Genomic DNA, 20094 nt, shown 5'->3' with positions numbered 1-20094 from the left:
CAAGTATGCACACTTTTGTGCATTATCACATCCATTTAAAGCTAGTACAGTTTCTACTGCATTTATGGAAACAGTTCAAAAGCTACATGGAAACCCAAACATTATTGTAAGTGACAGAGATCCCATTTTCACTGGAAATTTTTGGACAGAATTATTTTCTTGTCTTGGTACTCAGTTAGCTCATAGCTCATCTTATCATCCTCAATCTGATGGGCAAACTGAGATAGTAAACAAATGTTTGGAAGGATATCTTCGTTGCTTTGTATCTGATAAACAGACACAATGGGTCAAATGGTTGCCTCTGGCTGAATGGTGGTATAACACTTCCTTCCATACAGCAACAAAAATGACCCCATTTATGGCACTTTATGGGTATCAACCACCATCCATCACATCATATTTAAGAGAAAATTCTAAAGTTCAAGCAATGGAACATCACATCGAACATCAACAAGTCCTCCAACTCTTAAAGGATAACCTCGTGTTGGCACAAAATAGAATGAAACAACAGGTAGATCAACATCACAGTGAAAGAAGTTTTGATGTAGGTGATTGGGTATTCCTACGGCTACAACCATATAAGCAAATGTCCCTAAAGCAAGCTAAGAAAGATAATAAATTATCACCAAAGTATTATGGTCCGTACAAGGTGTTGCAAAAGATTGGTACTATGGCATACAAATTGGAGCTTCCTGCAGCTTCTCAATTGCACCCAGTTTTCCATGTTTCATGTTTAAAGAAGGTTATAGGTGACAAGCTCCCAATTCAAACAATATTGCCAAAACTTGACGAGGAAGGAAAAATTATATCGGAACCGGAAGCAGTCAGAACAACAAGAACTCGACAGCTACGAAATCGATCAATTTCAGAGTATCTTATCAAGTGGAAGAACTTATCCGCTGAAGATTCCACATGGGAGGATGAGAATTTTATGCAGAAGTATCCAGAACTACTCAAGCGTTGAGGACAACACTTTTTTGAAGGAGAGGGGCATGTTGGGTCCCTATAATACTAGTGATTACCCCATTACTATTGTAGTTATACCCCTTATTTATATTCTTGTGCCCCTATTACCCCCATATTGTTATTTATGTGCCCCATAGAATCCCTCTATTGTTATTTTTGTGGCTTTATATTATTATTGTTAGGTCGGCTGGATTATATTGTGACTCCTTAGACTCCTACATATAGAAAGGAGGTTTTGTCATTTGTATCATCCAAGAATTGTTCATTTATGTAATGTAAAGGAGGTTGCCCCCTCGAAGAGGCTGAATTCTAAGGCGTTGATCTATCTTTTCTATCTTTTCTTGAGCTAGTTCCATAACACAACAACCCATAATCTATTATGCCCCTAAGATACCTCAACACATGATTGGCATTAACCCAATGCACTCTAGTCGGCTCAACCATGAAATGACTCAAAGAGTGGCATCAACGCGCTCTATTATGGTAGTGTCCATCTTCCTCCAGTTTGTGACTAGAGGCGTAATCCAAAGCCTACAATCCTGCATGTGGAACCTCTTGAGAATCTCATGTGTGTACTTGCCCTATCCAAAGAAAATATCCCCATCTCCCTGCCATACATCCAGGCCAAGGAAATAGTGCATCAGCCCTACATCCTTCATCTCAAACTCCTTTGCAAGATCTCTCTTGCAATTCTGGATCAAACTGTCTACTCCTGTCAATATCAGGTCATACACGTACAACACTAGAATGAGCATTAAACCACCAACCACAATGTACTACAGGTTTATTTACTTCAGTCTGAGTGAAGCCCAATCCTAGAAGGCAGTTGTTTATATGGACATACCCTGCCCTTAACACCTGATTAAGCCCATATAAGGCTCTCCTCAACCTGCATACGTGTGTCTCCCTACTAAGAGTCTCGAACCCCTCACGTTGCTCAAGAGAAATCTCTTCTTCAACAACCTCATTAAGGAAGGTGACCTTTACGTCCATTTGGTAGATCCTCCACCCCATCTGAGCTACAAGTGCTAATATGGTCTTAATGGACAAGTATTGGGTCACAGGTGCAAATGTCTCATCGTAGTCTATCCCCTCAACTTGAGAGAAGCCTTTAGTCACATATCTAGCCCTGTACTTCTCCACATTCTCATCAACTTTGTGCTTGATCATATAGATCCATCGCCATCCTACCACTAATTTACCAATCAATCTTGGCACTACCTCCCAAACATCATTCTTCATGATGGATGAATACTCCACCACCATAGCGTCTCTGTTGGAAATACTGAGAGGGTGGTGAATCAATATTTTCTTTAAATTGTTATTATTACCAGTTAGATTCTTCACAATTTAATCAAAGAAACTCGTAAGAATAATTTTATTGAGTATAAAAGAATAGATACAACTTATCATAATTATTCCCAAGCACCAACTTGGTTTTGATGAGGCTCCGACCTCTAGGGCTTCGACCCTATCTAATCCAAGGCACCTACCTTGTGTTTAGGAGCACCAACTCCAAGGACACCAATCCTATTGTTAAATAGAGAATGTGTAAGGTACTTACTTCAATGTTCTTGGTATATTCGTCAATGTCTTCACTACTACAGCAACGAAAACACTTTGGGTCTGCTTTGTCCTTGATTTACTTCACTGTCTGTTGTTCAAGAAAGAACTCTTCATTGTCCAGGCTTATAAGATTACAGTCAACAGTAAGTCATGATCTTCTGCAATGTCTGAGTTACCACAGTCCGAGGCACCAACAGTCCGAGCTATAAAATAGCAGTCAATAGTTGCAAATAAGGATTTCTGTAATGACCGAAGTATCTGCGCCTCAGTCTGAATCTAACTGAGGTAATGAAACTACTCAACCAGTTGTTGACGCATAAATAGAAGAGGTGTCAAGGAACGTTGCTTGGTTCTGAATTTATGTAACGATGCACAAAAAAAGAACTGTCTGATGTTCCTTCATCTGCAGGCTGTCCGAATGTTCATGCTTACTGCAACTCGGTTAACCCAGAAATATGTGTTCACTGTCTTTTATCCAGAAATAAGTGTTTCCCCAGAAGTACGCATTTGTTAGCACGTTGTCCGAGATATGCGGTTTACTGTCTTTCGCTTACGTTCACGAGATGTGAACCTTGTTTTTTCCAATGTTTATGTTCTTCGTTGTATCCGTATTCTTTTTAACTGAAATTGTGTCCCAATATATATGCGTAGAATGTTGTCTACGTCCGAAGGTGGAGCCGACCTGTCATGCCAACGTGTGAAGTTTGAACAGTCGTTCAATGTGTATTAAAAAAAATTACGCCCAAAATAAAAGGCTTTTGGATATGTATATAATCGTTTGGCCTTTTAATATATTTTTAATTCCCCTTTCTTTTTGAATTGGTAAAGTGTCACGTGATTTGGTTTTATTAAGTAAATTGATGATTCAGTGAATTAGGAAATTTGTGGCAAGAGTTAATGGGTCCCATTAAAATGATATGTATTTAGAATTTCATGTAATAACTTAAAGTATAGGGTTTTAGAGTTAGGGTTTGGCTAGGGTTTTTAGGGATGGATTCAATTAGGGGTTGACTTAGATCTAAGGGCTTTGCACCTAGGGTTAGGATTTTAGGGTTGCAAGCTTTTAGGGCTTTCATTAGCCATTAGTGTTTAGGTAGAAATTTAGGGTTTTAATAATCTATGATAGGGTTAGGGTTTCAACAAGGTTTAGGGCATGTATCACCTGAACATTTGCCATTTTCAACAATGCCATATTGACATCAATGACAACCTAGATTAACAGTCTCACCATACCTGCTAAGAAGTTGCCTCCTCATAACAAGGAAGCTTTGAGTCTAGCAACTCAGTCATCAGTGCCATGTACCCCGTATATCTCTTTGTTTGTTTACTCTGTCTAAATGTGGAGTTGGGGGCTCCCACTCTCTCCTGAGCCTCCCTAATCAACTAATCTACCTATTTCGCTTGTCCTCTCCCTGTATTGGGAATCACTGGTTGAGTGGGCTCCACTCGCTCTACTATCTTCTCTTGTTCCTACGATGTCTCCTCATTTATGTGTTGCTCGGCTTGCCCAACAACTAGTTGTGACTGAATATGTGGAGTTGGTTGACCCTCCTACATGGAAGCTTGTTGCTCCTCACCCTGTGTTGTTGCCTGCTCATGCTCCAAGGACTTCCTGAGAGCCCTTTCCTCCTTAAATCTCACATCACACGGTACACTTGATCATTGGCTTCCTTAATGCTAGGGCGTACACCTCTGTATGCCTTAGATGTCTCATTGTAGCCTACACAAATGCCCTTCTCTGTTGTGCGCTCCAACTTCCGGTTATCAGTAGGAGCATGGCAATAAACAAGGTTGCCAAAAATCCGGATGTGAGATCCGTCAAACTTCTTACCAATGAAAGCCTCCTCTGGTGTAACTCTACCTAACACCCTGTGTGGGCTCCTGTTCCTCAAAAAGGCAATAGAGTTCCATGCTTTTGCCCAAAGGAACATATGCAACCACTGGTCATGGAACATGGCCTTAGTTGCTCCAACTATACTCTGGTTCTTACACTCAGCCACCCCATTCTACTAAGGGTTATATGGTGTGGTGAGTTGTCTCTTAATACCCTCCTTAGCACAAAAATCCTTGAAGGCATTAGAGATCTACTCCCCATCATTGACTAACCTCAGCGACTTGATCTTTTTACCAATCTGGTTCTCCACCAAGGCTTTGAATTTGAACTCCACGAATTTCGATAAGACTTTATTTTTCTTCCTCATGAAGAAGATCCAAGTCTTTCTCGAGAGTTCATCAATGAAGGTGACATAGTATATGTAAGTCATAAGGGATGTAGAGGAAAATAGACCATAGACATCCGAATGAACTAGCTTGAAGATGCTCTTGGCCCTGTTGTCTTTGTTAGGGAACGATGTCTTGGCATACTTGCCATGTCTGCAACCTTTGCAAACGTCATGCTAGTCTACATTGCACTATGGTAGCCCTGTAGCAATCTCCTTAAGAATCTTCAGTGCTCCATGGTGTAAGTGACCCATACGCCTATGCCAAAGATCCCCAAGGTCACGACTCTACTGATTGATTGCTCCTCTGCTACTCAAGGTTGCAGCGATCTCAAACTAAACCCTGTAGAGTTTCTTCACCCTAACTCCAACCAGCTTGGCTGCTTTGAAGTTGGAAGGCTTAATAAAGGCCTTTCCTATGCTAAGGATTACCTCATAACCGTTGTTTTCTAGGATTGCGATTGAAAATGGATATTTCTTAAAACTAGGGATGTAAAGGACATCTCTGAGGTAGAGAGGGTTACTATACTCCCTCTCAAACATGACAATACCCACGCCCTTGGCTAGGTACCTGCCATTATCTCCCAGCTCATCTCTATGTGAAACTTGTTGTAAATAATACTGAGAGGGGGGGGTGAATCAGTATTATCAGATCAATCAAACTTTTCAATTTCATACTCAGAAACATATACGCTACTTCAATTAAGTGAACCCGCGTGTACACGCTACTGTGTCTAATGAAACTCGCGTATATCCAAAGATCTTATAATTCAGTTAGCTTAATCTTCAGTAAATGCATCAGATCATTATTAAGCATATTAACAGTAAACAGGTGCAGAATAACAGAACAGAACATCACACAAGAGCCACACACATGAACACAAAGATATAAGGTGGAAACCCAATGTGGGTGAAAACCACCTGCTGCAAGTCATCTCAATCTTCTTCTTAATAAGAAAATCCTTTTACAATATTTGTACTGGTGCAGTCTTATACCAATACGGGAGCTACAACCCCCTTTGCTCTTGTACTAGCCGATCCATTTACTAGTACGCAGGTTGCTACCTGCTACAATGCTCCAAAGATCTCCTTTAGCTTTTGTACTAGCTTAGATACTAGTACGTAGGTGCTTGCCTACAATCTTCTCACCTCCAGGTACCACGTTTCATCAATTTTCAGACTGGATACACTGAAGCACAACACATAATCTGTAAGGCCACTTTTCATCCAATTTTCATACTGGACCCATAACTATCATTGAAGCTCAAAACAATCATCAAACTCTGAATCACTGAAACCCTGTTAACAACAGTCACCAGAACACAGAGCAGACACAGAACTCTGTAATAACCATCAGATCCATCTGCAACTTCAAATATTAAGATTTACAATGTATACGCTACTTCGATGAATCAAACCCGCGTGTATACGTGCTTTTATCAAAGCAAACCCGCGTACAGATCTAAAAATAATTTCTATCAACTTGCAGCTGTACCAGACATCAATCATACTCATAATACTTATAGAACAATACATGCGTCAGTATGTAGATCTAGAATAAGCATCAGAAAGATAGTTCATTTCAAACCATTTGATCCCGATCTCTCCTTAGATCTAGTTCTCCATCAACCGATGAGATCTGATCCCGATCTCTCCTTAGCTCAGATCAAGCAATGCATCATCAACCCATAACCTGCATACTGGATCTCATACTTCTTCAGATATTCAAGACATTTCGGATACACTTGCCTAATGATTTCCTTCTCCTTATATAGCCTTAGGCCTTGCTCAATATCAAGAGCCAAAACCATAGTAACACAATACCATCAACTTCAAAACTAGGGATCGACACGCCCGTCGAGACACAATGGTCCGAAACCATAGGCACAACTTCCAAGGACTAACCGCCATGGACCAAAGGTACTTTTCCACATACACGCGCTTTTACTGAAGCCAACCTGCGTGTACACGCGACTTGGGCTTAACGAACCTGCGTGTATGAACTTTCTCTTCTTCTTATAGTCTGATCATCAATTCCTTGCTGCTGACCTTCTGTACTATGATTTGTCATCAGTGAGGTTTGCCATCAAGGACAACACTTATCTCATAATGCCAACAATCTCCCCCTTTGGACTTGATGGCAAAGCTAACTTGTCACACTTAGAATTAGTATCTGATTCCTTTGAGCTGTCCTCCATCAGTCACATCTGATATCTCTTCTGAAGATTCATCATCTGATTCCTTTGAGCTATCCTCCATCAGTCACATCTGATATCTCGTCTGAAGATTCATCCAGTTATACATAAGTGAGATATGAGAGGGTTGCCATCAAGTACAACACATGCATCATAATGCCAACAATCTCCCCCTTTGGACTTGATGGCAACAACACCAAATCACTCTCCCCCTTTGACATCAAGGGCAAAGGGTGGACCAAGATATTCTCTTCCTTTGCTGAATCATTCCACTGTCCATACTCCCCCTGAGTACCTGCTGAAATCTCTGAATAATCTCCCCCTTTGTATATGCCAAGGTGTACCAATCTGTCAATGCTCCCCCTGAGTACATGCCAAGTCTCTGTACTGCTGAAGTGTGCTGTTCATGCTCTTCCTGACTGTAGGCAAGATCTGCAAAAGATGTTCTTCAAGAAGAACATGACTCTATACATCATAAAAGACCTTCCTATCACCAAAGACTCATACATACATCCATCTCTCAACTAAGTGAGGATATACAAAAATTGACTCATCCACCCAACCAAGTGGGGATACATCAAAAGTTTACATATGACAACCAATCATATTGCATCAATCATCCCAGGCATAGTGGGGAAACCAAAATAGGCCGTTACATGACCTTGACACCATAAAAGAGATATCACAAGAGAGATATATGACATAGAGACAATAGATCTAGACCAAGACTTATGAAAGTCACCAGCAGCATCTGATAATCACCATTCAGATCAGCAACCAAGAGATCCTTCTGTTCTCCTTTCGCCTTTGTTCCTCCTGAAATCAACACCAAATGTGAACTAGAACCAAAAGCTTTAAGATAATGCCAACAATGCATCATTGGAAGATTATCTGCTCCCCCTGAACCTGTGCCAGATGATCTCTGTCAGACCTATATCAGACTTTCTGCAACCAACATCTGTCCCTGCTGATTTCCTTCAAATCTCCATATACGCGTCTGTATACACATAAACAGGCGCATATACGCATATATCCCTTACGCAACACGCGTACACAATATACGCGACTATCCCCTTGTAAACCGGCGTATGCACGCGGATATCCTTTAAACAACACGCGTACACAAATTTCCATATCAGCAACCTGTAAATGTCCTGTAGAGAATAGGTCATCAACCTATAACAAGGTATGTCTGCATCAATTCATCCCTTTGAACAGAATTCAGAGTCATTCACATTGTATCATGTGTGAAACCACCATAGCCATTTCATCAAGCTCTACATGATCCAAGTATCATTACTTGGGAACATCTGCATCAATCAACATATGTAAGGATCAACCTATCATCATATAGATAAGAACTCATCACCATGTCTTCAATAAAGCAACTTTGAGTAGTCATCCATGTATCAGCACTATGTATCTTGAGCTCAAATTCTTTTGACAAAGATTCTTGATATCATCATCAGCAACAATCCTTATCCGCATGAGTGCCTGCATCATAACTGTATGATATTTATGCATATGACAACAGCAGTATATAAGTGACTCATCATCAAGTGAGGAAGATGTGTATTCAAGCTTTGTACTTCTCCTTGTTCTTATGAAGATCACCATGTAAGCACCATATATGCATCATCAAAGAATCAACCATAAATCTGATCTGAACATCTTCTATGTAACTCCAAGAATCAAATGAGAGTTTATCATAGACAACTCACAATAGCAAGATATATCATTTAGCCATATAAGAATCATCACCAAGGATTATTAACCATAATGCCAACAATGAATTACTAAAGGCATATGCTCCCCCTCAACCAGTGCCATCTGTTAGATCTGATCATGCATAAGCATCAAAATATCATCATCCTCAAGTTAGGATTAAAACACTTCTAGACATCATACAAGTACCAAAACATTTCCACACATCCTCAGCAGACTGAAGCTATTAACCAATAGAGCAAATAATGGACTGAATCATATCAGATCCCTTTTCTGAGCCTGTCCCCACTGCTTTTCCTCAGACTGACATATACGCGACTTTGCAGTGTCGAACTCGCGTATATACGCGACTTCCCTTTAAGGAACTTGCGTATGAGATTCAGGACACTAAAGGTTTACACTTTCAGCTCCCCCTGAGTCTGATATGTCTATGCTGTGCTGTGTCTCAGTACATTGTGCTGACTGTACTTCCTTCTTCCTCCATATCTTCAAGTGTGATGAGGTTTTCTCCTTTTGATGTGATGTCCATCCTTTGTTCCTGCATTCCTTTTCTATATGTCCAAGCTTGTTACATGCATAACATCTTACATGTTTCATATTTCTCCTGTAGCAATCAGCAGCTTTGTGACCATACATATTGCAAGCAAAGCAATATCCATTAAAGTACCTTGATTGAGATGACCTGTCCGCATAATAGTCTTGAACTCTTCTTCTTCTACATCTAGCTGCAACATGTCCAAGATTATGACATACATAACATTCAATATTATTCATAGGAGGAGTAAAAGATTTTCTTTGAGGAGCCTTTTTCTTTGATTGTTGATGGGGTTGACCTTTCATCTCCTTGTTGATCATTTTAGTTTTCTCTTTAGAGTTCCTTGCCTCACCTTGTGAGCTAGATTCACCTTCAACAGATTCATGAAAACCAAGACCAGTCTTGATAGCAGGAGACCTTTGACTATTAAGAATATCATCCAAGGCTTTAGTACTATCTTGAAATCTCAAAAGTTTATCCTTTTCTTCTAATTTACCTTTCAAGATATTTACCTCAACTTGAAGTTGTTCCTCCTTTTCTAGACATTGTTTCTTCATGTCTTCTCCATCTTTCCTTCCTTCTTCCAACTGATGCCTTAGTTTGAGAATCTCCTTTTCTTGTTCTTCATTCAGATCCTGCTGCATTTGACGAACTCAGAAGGCACATTCTAGTTGAGATTTTAAGCTGGTGACTTCGTTTTCTTGTTTTGCAGTAGCTTGGAGTAGATCTGTATTCTGCTTCTTTGATTCTTCAAGATCTCCTTTTAGTGAGAGGATTGTAGCTTCAAGATTTTCATAGTAGCTGGATCTATCTTTGAGTTTCTTGATGGTTGTGTTTTTGTCATTGACTTCATTTCTTAGAGAAGTTGCTTCAACCTGCAACTTTTGATATTTCTCCTTGAATAACTCTCGTTGAGCCTTAGCAGTATCATCCTTTATGTTCAGAAGATCTTCTTGAGTTCTAATTTTGCTTCTTAGTCTTCTAAATTCTGCTTCTATCTCATTTCCTTCTTGTTCACCCATAAGAGCAAGTTCAGTAGTTTCACTATCACTTCCATCTGTCTCACAAGGAAATATGGCTGGAACATCAGAGGATAACACATTCATACCTGATAATGATTCTGAATCTGATTCTGAATCTGAAGAGCTTCTTATACCTAATCCCCAATCGACTCTCCCACTGTCATAGATCTTCTGAGATGTCTTCTTCTTCTTATGAGCTTTCTTCTTAAGCTTCTTTCCCATTGTTCCACGGATCTCATTCAAGCGATCAAGCTTCTACCAAAGGACCTGCTCTGATACCAATTGTTGTAAATAATACTGAGAGGGGGGGTGAATCAGTATTATCAGATCAATCAAACTTTTCAATTTCATACTCAGAAACATATACGCTACTTCAATTAAGTGAACCCGCGTGTACACGCTACTGTGTCTAATGAAACTCGCGTATATCCAGAGATCTTATAATTCAGTTAGCTTAATCTTCAGTAAATGCATCAGATCATTATTAAGCATATTAACAGTAAACAGGTGCAGAATAACAGAACAGAACATCACACAAGAGCCACACACATGAACACAAAGATATAAGGTGGAAACCCAATGTGGGTGAAAACCACCTGCTGCAAGTCATCTCAATCTTCTTCTTAATAAGAAAATCCTTTTACAATATTTGTACTGGTGCAGTCTTATACCAATACGGGAGCTACAACCCCCTTTGCTCTTGTACTAGCCGATCCATTTACTAGTACGCAGGCTGCTACCTGCTACAATGCTCCAAAGATCTCCTTTAGCTTTTGTACTAGCTTAGATACTAGTACGTAGGTGCTTGCCTACAATCTTCTCACCTCTAGGTACCACGTTTCATCAATTTTCAGACTGGATACACTGAAGCACAACACATAATCTGTAAGGCCACTTTTCATCCAATTTTCATACTGGACCCATAACTATCATTGAAGCTCAAAACAATCATCAAACTCTGAATCACTGAAACCCTGTTAACAACAGTCACCAGAACACAGAGCAGACACAGAACTCTGTAATAACCATCAGATCCATCTGCAACTTCAAATATTAAGATTTACAATGTATACGCTACTTCGATGAATCAAACCCGCGTGTATATGTGCTTTTATCAAAGCAAACCCGCGTACAGATCTAAAAATAATTTCTATCAACTTGCAGCTGTACCAGACATCAATCATACTCATAATACTTATAGAACAATACATGCGTCAGTATGTAGATCTAGAATAAGCATCAGAAAGATAGTTCATTTCAAACCATTTGATCCCGATCTCTCCTTAGATCTAGTTCTCCATCAACCGATGAGATCTGATCCCGATCTCTCCTTAGCTCAGATCAAGCAATGCATCATCAACCCATAACCTGCATACTGGATCTCATACTTCTTCAGATATTCAAGACATTTCAGATACACTTGCCTAATGATTTCCTTCTCCTTATATAGCCTTAGGCCTTGCTCAATATCAAGAGCCAAAACCATAGTAACACAATACCATCAACTTCAAAACTAGGGATCGACACGCCCGTCGAGACACAATGGTCCGAAACCATAGGCACAACTTCCAAGGACTAACCGCCATGGACCAAAGGTACTTTTCCACATACACGCACTTTTACTGAAGCCAACCTGCGTGTACACGCGACTTGGGCTTAACGAACCTGCGTGTATGAACTTTCTCTTCTTCTTATAGTCTGATCATCAATTCCTTGCTGCTGACCTTCTGTACTATGATTTGTCATCAGTGAGGTTTGCCATCAAGGACAACACTTATCTCATAATGCCAACAATCTCCCCCTTTGGACTTGATGGCAAAGCTAACTTGTCACACTTAGAATTAGTATCTGATTCCTTTGAGCTGTCCTCCATCAGTCACATCTGATATCTCTTCTGAAGATTCATCATCTGATTCCTTTGAGCTATCCTCCATCAGTCACATCTGATATCTCGTCTGAAGATTCATCCAGTTATACATAAGTGAGATATGAGAGGGTTGCCATCAAGTACAACACATGCATCATAATGCCAACAAAACTACATGTCCTTTCCGGTCAACTAACTAAAATACTCCTTGTTCCTGGTCATATGATAGGATGCTCTACTATCAAATTACCACACGCTGCTAGCTAGAGAGCTTGCCATGCAAGCTAAGAGCAAGAACTCCCTCCCAAAATGAGAAGAGAACTCTTCCACCTTCGTTGATGCTACCACTTGGTCTTTTTTGGACCATTTCTTCCTGTTCGGACACTTGGTGGAGTAGTGCCCAAACTGATAGCACGAGAAGCACTTTACTTTGTTGAGATCTTTCTTCTTCTTCTCACCTCTGGCGCTGGACTTGGCCCCTCTTGCACCTTTCTTTCCCTTGGCCTTGCCTCTTTTGCTAGTTAGGGCAAAGTTCTCCTCTTCCTTTGTATTGACATGAGACACAGATCTAGTCTGCTTCTAATCTCCTCCTAGACACAGTCACTCCATAGTCGCTCCCAATCTAGAAACTTATCTTTACCGCGCACTGCATCAATGAAGTTTTCCCATGACTTGGGAAAACCCAACAATGCAAAACTAACAAGGTCTTTGTCTGAGACTATCTTCCCAACCCCTGCTAGCATGTCCCTCACTTGAGTGAGCCTGGTAAGGTAGGTGACCATGGACTCAAACTTCGCCATCCTGATGTTTCTCAGCAAATCCGCAAGTACCAATTTCATGACCTCACTCAAACCCTGGTACAGTCCTATGATGGCTGCCCACATGGCCTAAGCAGCCTTCTTCCCAGATAGGTGAGGTATGACGTGGTCCTTGACTCCTTCAAGGATAATTCTTCTAGATTTCACAGCTTTCTTGTTGTGTTGAGCCAACTGCTGAGGATCAGCTCGTTGGGCCGGTGGACTATCCACAAACTCCCAAACTCCTTGCTCCTCCAACACTGCACCAATCCTTTCCCTCCAAGAACAGAAATTTGAGGCCCCATCCAGGTGATCCTCAAATCCCAACCCCAACTACACCATGTTGTTGTTCAAACTACTCAAAAACCCTAGATCAGAGCTACTTCAAGAAAATCCCAGCACTGGTCTTGACTAAGAAACTGTGCCTCTATTGCCTTTAACCTGCTCCTGAGGAAATAAACATTGTTTTTGGTCTTCAATCAGAGGCCGAGCTCTGATACCATGTTAGATTTTAAATACCCATCAGCAAATTTAATGAATTTTTTGTAGTGGAAGAGACAGAAACTCAACTTTCAAATACATTCACTAAATATACTGAGTATTCTAACTGAACATTTGCAGCGGAAAGTAAACTCTGTAGACACAAGCACATTAAAAAAATGCAACACCAAAAATTACCCAAGAAACCCCAACTAGAGAAAACTCGCACAGTGTGTGTTCACTTTTATTCTTCAGCAAATCATTCTTTTCAAAAAAATTACAAGAATGAGGGAAAACTTCCCTTTACACTCAGCAACCTCCAAGAAAAACCTTTCTGCACACAAACTGGTCTGTGCACTTTCTCCTCGGCCTCTCCCTCCTGTACGTTGTACAGAATATGTACGGATTCATATGGCCTTCTGCGCAGTCCTCTGCTCAGATGAACTCAGCTTGCTACTGGGAAATACTGGACTGGAAATTTTGAGGGTCGTATGGCCTCTTTTCCTCTGCCCCTCTGCGCTAGAAGTGAACCCCTAACTCTGAACTCGCTGGATGCAATTTGCTCTAGAGAACACACTTTTTTGATGCCTTGATCAATCTGACTCCACCAACTGCTTTATCTCCCCTTTATAATTTGACTTGGGCCCCAATAAGCACTCACAAGGTTGATAAAAAACTTTTTAACATTAAGCTTAGATGAAATTATAAATTGACTTTGGAAAAATAATTTTCCCTAAGTCAATACATAGGAAATAAATAAATCTGCAAAGGTGGAAATCAGTGGGTCCCTCTGCTAATCTAGGCATCATAGACTAAGCAGATTCCTTGCTCTCTAACTCCATTCAACAATGTGTGGATAATGTGAAGTTAGGAGTTACTTAGACACTTGTTTTAGTTGTAAAAACACATGATATTGTATGGTTGTATTTGGACACCTCTACTGGCTATCTAGCTCACTTTTCATGTTAGAGATAAAGAAAAGTTTGTTTATTACTCATTTTTGGTACCCTTCTTTTCATTGTGCAATTTTTTCTTAGTATCTAAGGAGATGAAATAGCTATCAGTCTTGAAACAGCAAAAAAATTTGGCAAATGGTGTAGATACCCAAGGGGTGAGAATTTCATTTCTATCCTTTAGCATATTTAAATTTCCTTTATATAAATTTTCTAGTCTGTAATTGATAGGATATCCCTAATGATTTTGTCTCATCATTTTATCCAAAGAAACCTTCACTAAACTTCGGTCATTTTCTTAGACTAGACCTAGCCCTCTTTACAACCCTTTAGTATATTTGATCTCCAGTTGAAGCTTCTCTCTCAACTATGAAGTGGGAAGGAACTTCTACATCAACAAAAAAGTCTGTACGAGGGAAAGGACTCCAATCGCCCAATGGCAGGCCAATTTTGACCTCTCTCTCCAATCAAGTTGTTTTATACTTTCACTAAAATTTTGGGAGCAAGTTTAAGCTCCAAGTTTTTTTTCCTCTTGCTACCTAAGTAAGGGTTCTTAGTTTCTTAAATTTTAAACCTAACCTGGGCAAATTATTTTCGATCTAGAGTTCTAAGGTTTTATTCATTAAAGTATCAATTCTATAATCCAAGTGTTGTAAACAGTGTTACTTGGGAGCGAGACCGAAAGCGGGGAGCGGGAGCGAAAACAGGTGCAGGAGCGATATTTTCAAAAGCTCCCAGTTTGGGAGCGAATCCAGGAGTGTTTTCTATATAATATATATATTTTTTATATTTTGATACATATATGTCAACAAAAACATGTAGAATGATGAATTAGATATAAAAAACATAAAAAAAGAAAACATAGATTGAACCATATAACAACAATCATCTAGAAGTTATAATCTTCATCAACCACATGCATAAGTTAGTAACATAGTAACATACAACATATTGAGTCTCATGATTCATCAATCTTAAAGTTTCAAGCTTTCAAAATTCAATATATAACATTTATCATCATTGATGGCCAAAGTTGTACTTGTAAGCTAAGTGTAACCATTACAACAAATAATATCTAACATGAAATGAAATGTTATAAAATGAAATGAAATGAAACAACTTTCAACTTTCATGAAGCATCATATTCATAATTCATTACTAATGAGTTATAATTCCCAACTTCAAACTTAAATTGTCATATATTGTTTAAAAATATCATAATAAATATGAAAGAGTCAATAGTTATAAAAACTACTAGAAACTAGAAAAGACAAGTAAATCTATTATCTATTGCTTATGCTTGGGCCTCTTGCCACCACGAGAAATGTCTAATTTTTTAGTCTTGTTTGGAAAATCAGGATCTTTGTCATTAAGATCACCCTCTAAGCATTAATATCCAGAGGTATCTTTGTCATTACCTTTGTATCTGTATAGGGATCTTTGTCATTAATATCACCCTCTAACCATTAACATAAGATAGAAAGCTTAGCATGTCAAGTTAAGATTTTGTTTGAGAGATGCGTACATTTTTAGGAGGGTCATGATAGAGGAGTTCGACAACCAATGTCACTAACATCAAGGTACATAGAGGGATTGGTGCTCTTGATTAAATACGAGTTCCATACGCTAATACATGACAAAATTCAATGGAAACATTGCAATCCGCCAATCCTAAAATCCTGAAAAACTGATAAGTCTACTAGATTTTGAATGAAATCTAAAATTCTGCTTTCTCCATATGAAATCCAACGAGATCAGAACCACTCTCAAACATCCTGAGTCATTTCATGGTAATGTTAAAAATTTAAGCAAAAGGATGGAAATGAAGATTAAGGAGAATGTAAAAGTGACATTCTCCTTAATCTTCATTTCCATCCTTTTACTTTAAGAATTTAACATTGCCATGAATCGCATATCAATACTAGGGAGCGCGAATTGGGAACGGGAACAAGAGGGGATGTGTTGGGGGGGGGGGGGCTCCCCCGCAACCCTGGTTGTAAGTTTACTTTCTCTTAAAGGTTCAAATTATTTCTTCTTACCCATTTGCACTTAACCACCAACTCATATCACAAGTAATTTGAACATTTGTGTGATTCTGGGACATAAGCAAAACATCCTTCACATTTTACGTTTAGGCTTTTGTTTCTGTGAGATAATCTGGGATATATCAATTTCTATTTGGAATTTAAATGAATCTAAGATGTTTGAGTAAGCAACACCCTGTGTATTAATGAAAAAAGTCACATTTGGTTGGTGCTAGTCAAAATTCAATCTTTCAATTCTACAAGATGTTTGGTAAACCTCACCACTAGTATAAAGAAAATTGGTTAGCTTTCCACGAAAGAATCATTTCTGGAATTGACCCTTATAGTTATGAGCAATTGCCAACAGTACAAATGAATGACAAAATCGATCTAGTGCATGAAATTGATGTTTTCAGTTTTCTTTATTATGTTGATGGTTTGTCATTCTAGTTTTAAGTACATTCACTTATTTTCACTTAAGCTTTCAATGCATACCTCATAACAACAGAACTTAAACACTGTTGGTTACAATTCTTTTATATATACTGAATTATATTGGTTAAGCTTTTCTAGATTGGGGAATGATTCTTCTTAAGTGATATATCATTGGTTATGGTGTTGGATTGATTCTTTTGGCTAAGTTCATTAAAACAACCTTTATTTCAGCTTTCATAACAAAGTAAGAATTTTTTCATCATAACCAAATTGAATGTTTAAAGGAGTTGAAACAAATTTGATGGTTTTGTGGTTTGTTCACCTATCAGTATGATATCTGATGGTAACAACAAATGACACAGTGTTCAGCATAACCCTCCTTTCAAAGGTTTTTTTGAATTTTTATAAAGGATCCACGTCTTCTATTGCAATCCTAATATTTTTTTATGATTGCCATGTGTCCAATGTCATTTTAACTTGAATGGTGATCATATACAATGTTGATATTTTTTCTTTTTAGTTCATTCAATGACATACCTCTTAAATGTGATGGTTACTGTATAATAAACTTTAGCATATGCAATACTCTGTACAATCTATTGTGACACAGTGGGCAGTCTATTTCATGAGTTTGGACTGGTCTTAAAGTCTAATTTCACAAATAAATTGTGCTTATTTAAAGTTTCTTTATATTGTCCATGAATTGCACTAATTCTCACAATAAACTTGCAAATCAACTTAAATATTCTTAGCACTAGTTTACTTTATGGTTTTATAGAATATGTAAGACAATTGACATATGGGATGTTTGGCATTCAATATTAATCACTTCATAAGTACTGCAAATTTTGAAATCATTTCAAACATCCATATGATGCATTTCACCTTAAGGTAAACTTGAATTTCTAACCATCAATTTAACCCAAGTCTGTATTTACCACTCAAATTTCACTTTGCCCTAAAGGAGTTCCTTGTTGACAAACTTTCATCAAGACCCTTTGAATTGAGTTAGTTGAGCTAGTCCTAGGTGTTTTGTTTCCCCTATACCTCGATAAACCTAGGAGTAATTGAGGGCAGCCCCTCTTGGTTTGGATCTTTTGAAGCCTAAAGAGGTGACCAGTCACCAGGTTACAAGTTGTGAATATTTGATAGTATCCTTAAGTTTTCCTTTTAAGAGAGGTAAGGACTTTTCCAAGCCTAAAGAGTGGAGTGGTCACTAGGTGACAAGTTGTGAACATTTGACAATATCATTAGGTTTTCCTTTTGAGAGAGGATAGGACATTTCCTCTATGGAGAATCTGAGTGATAACACTGCTAACATGTTGTGTCACGAAGAGATCAAGGATACTAGTCAAGGAGAGCAACCCTCTAAACACCAGACAACCCATTTGGCAGCCAAGATGCTACCTTGAATCACAATATAAATCAATCCTAGGGCCCACTCATCCTTGGGCATAATCCAAATATCATAAGTTGCCATATCAAGACCCTAAGCCCCATTGTATTTGGCCCACAAGTATAAACACATAAGTTGCTCCAATACATGACATTGAGCCCTACTGCTATGTTGCAGGAAACTGCGTTTTGGTACGGAAACCATTGGGCATTGGGCCTTGACACTTGCTCATTTATTCATGAATATGTATCTGTATTCCAAAATTATAAATGTTAAAACTTAAATGCTTTCTTTCATAATTTCAGTATAATTGTATATACATATGTTCAAAAATTATATTGAAATTATGAAAGAAAGCATTTAATTTTTAACATTTATAATTTAGAATACATATACATATTCATGAGTAAAGATGTGGTCTGGTATGGCCACCAGTTTTGAGATATGCCGCTTTGAATCATTTACAGCATGTAATTTTCGATATTTTATATAATGGAAGTTAAGATTTCTCCTTGGGGAAAAAATATCCATGAATAAATGAGCAAGTGTCAAGGGCCAACGCCCAATGCCCAAGGGTTTCCACACACACAGATGTATATATATATATATATATATATATATATCCATTCCCTGATTTTTGAGGGGTCAAATTTCCAGCAAGTTCCCGTTTCACATATGCATTTCCGTTTTGCCATACCATGCAACTTAGTCCTAGTGGGAACCTAATGCTTCCATTTTCTTTTTTTTATTTTACCAACAAAAATAAGGTAATTTTACCAACGTTCAACAAAATAACAAAAAGTAGATCAATGGGACTAGGAAGTACAATCATGAATAACAATAGATAAGGGTGCCCAAAGCCACCCACAAGGAATAAAGCAAGATGAAACATGAAATACATGAACAAAAATCATTTTTCATTCGAAGTAAAATACATTATCAAGATTAAAATAATGAAAGCCCAAGAATCTTACCCCCCCTTTTGAAGAATTTGGTGAAATAAGAGGAATTAATATGAGTAAGACCACCACAGCAAGGTCCTGTATATAAAAAATATATCATGTATCAAAATTAAGTAAAATATTTAGTATGAAACAGGAAACAAGTCAAATGTTTTTTAAGAATGCAGTGCTTAAGAAGCTAGAGATTAATCCATGTACAACAGACATAGAAATGCAAATCTCACAATAAAACTGGAATATTTGAACACTACAGTTTGTTAACCAAGTTCTTTAGTTTCTATTTACTTCGTTTTGATGTTTCAGTCTTCAGATAACCACTTGTGCCCTAAAATAATCGGCATCCCTAAAGCCAGTGGATAAATATCACTAGGCAACCTATTGTTCACAAATCAAATAGGAACATCAGGAACTGTAAAATGTCCACCCCGTCTCAATGTCATCCAAGAGCAAAATAGTTTAAATCACATACAGAAATTTATAGTAAAAGTGTGACTAGAAAACATAACACAACAAGATCACCGCATATAACACAAGTAGACAGTGCAAAATGTCAACTGCAAACAAGACTGAAAAACGACATGGAAACACACAAGAATCAATATTAAAGTAATTGCATTTTTTTTTAAACCATCACATGTTCATAACGTCAGACAGAATATGAATGCAATAAAACAGTAACCTGGAAAAGCAAAACTGAGAATGTTGCACGCCCATGACGAGAGGTGCTTTCTCCTCGCTCTTGTAGAACCTACAACAAATGTTAAATAAGAAAATTATGAAAGTTGCACAGATTTGCTGCATTTCTTTTCTCTATTCAAACTTATTTGATGTAAGAATATTAGAATAAGCTTCCCTTGCATTAGACATTCAGAATGATACCTCATGAAAGAAGACTATAACACACAATAGTACTAAATGAAAGAATCAACATACACTAAATGTCATAAAACAA

At 38.3% G+C, this 20094-nt stretch overlaps 1 protein-coding gene across 2 annotated transcripts in view; it reads right to left on the bottom strand.

Annotated features, from left to right (window-relative positions):
- LOC149146937 (K(+) efflux antiporter 2, chloroplastic-like) overlaps positions 1-20094 on the bottom strand; it is a 443890-nt gene that overhangs the window by 295131 nt on the left and 128665 nt on the right. For both annotated transcript variants that reach the window (XM_089445962.1, XM_089445963.1), the window contains exons 8-9: positions 19822-19890; positions 19155-19220 (exon numbers count right to left, since the gene is read on the bottom strand). In XM_089445962.1, the coding sequence (XP_089302088.1) occupies positions 19155-19220; positions 19822-19890 (135 nt within the window). The remainder of the gene's footprint in view (positions 1-19154; positions 19221-19821; positions 19891-20094) is intronic.

The sequence above is a fragment of the Pinus tabuliformis genome, chromosome 9 (assembly GCF_031772625.1).
Source record: "Pinus tabuliformis cultivar Carrire ecotype Pingquan chromosome 9, CPIR1, whole genome shotgun sequence".
In the NCBI taxonomy this organism is placed as follows: Eukaryota; Viridiplantae; Streptophyta; class Pinopsida; order Pinales; family Pinaceae; genus Pinus; species Pinus tabuliformis.
The sequence above is the reverse complement of the archived record's forward strand: the minus strand, read 5'-3'. Positions and strand labels throughout refer to the sequence as shown.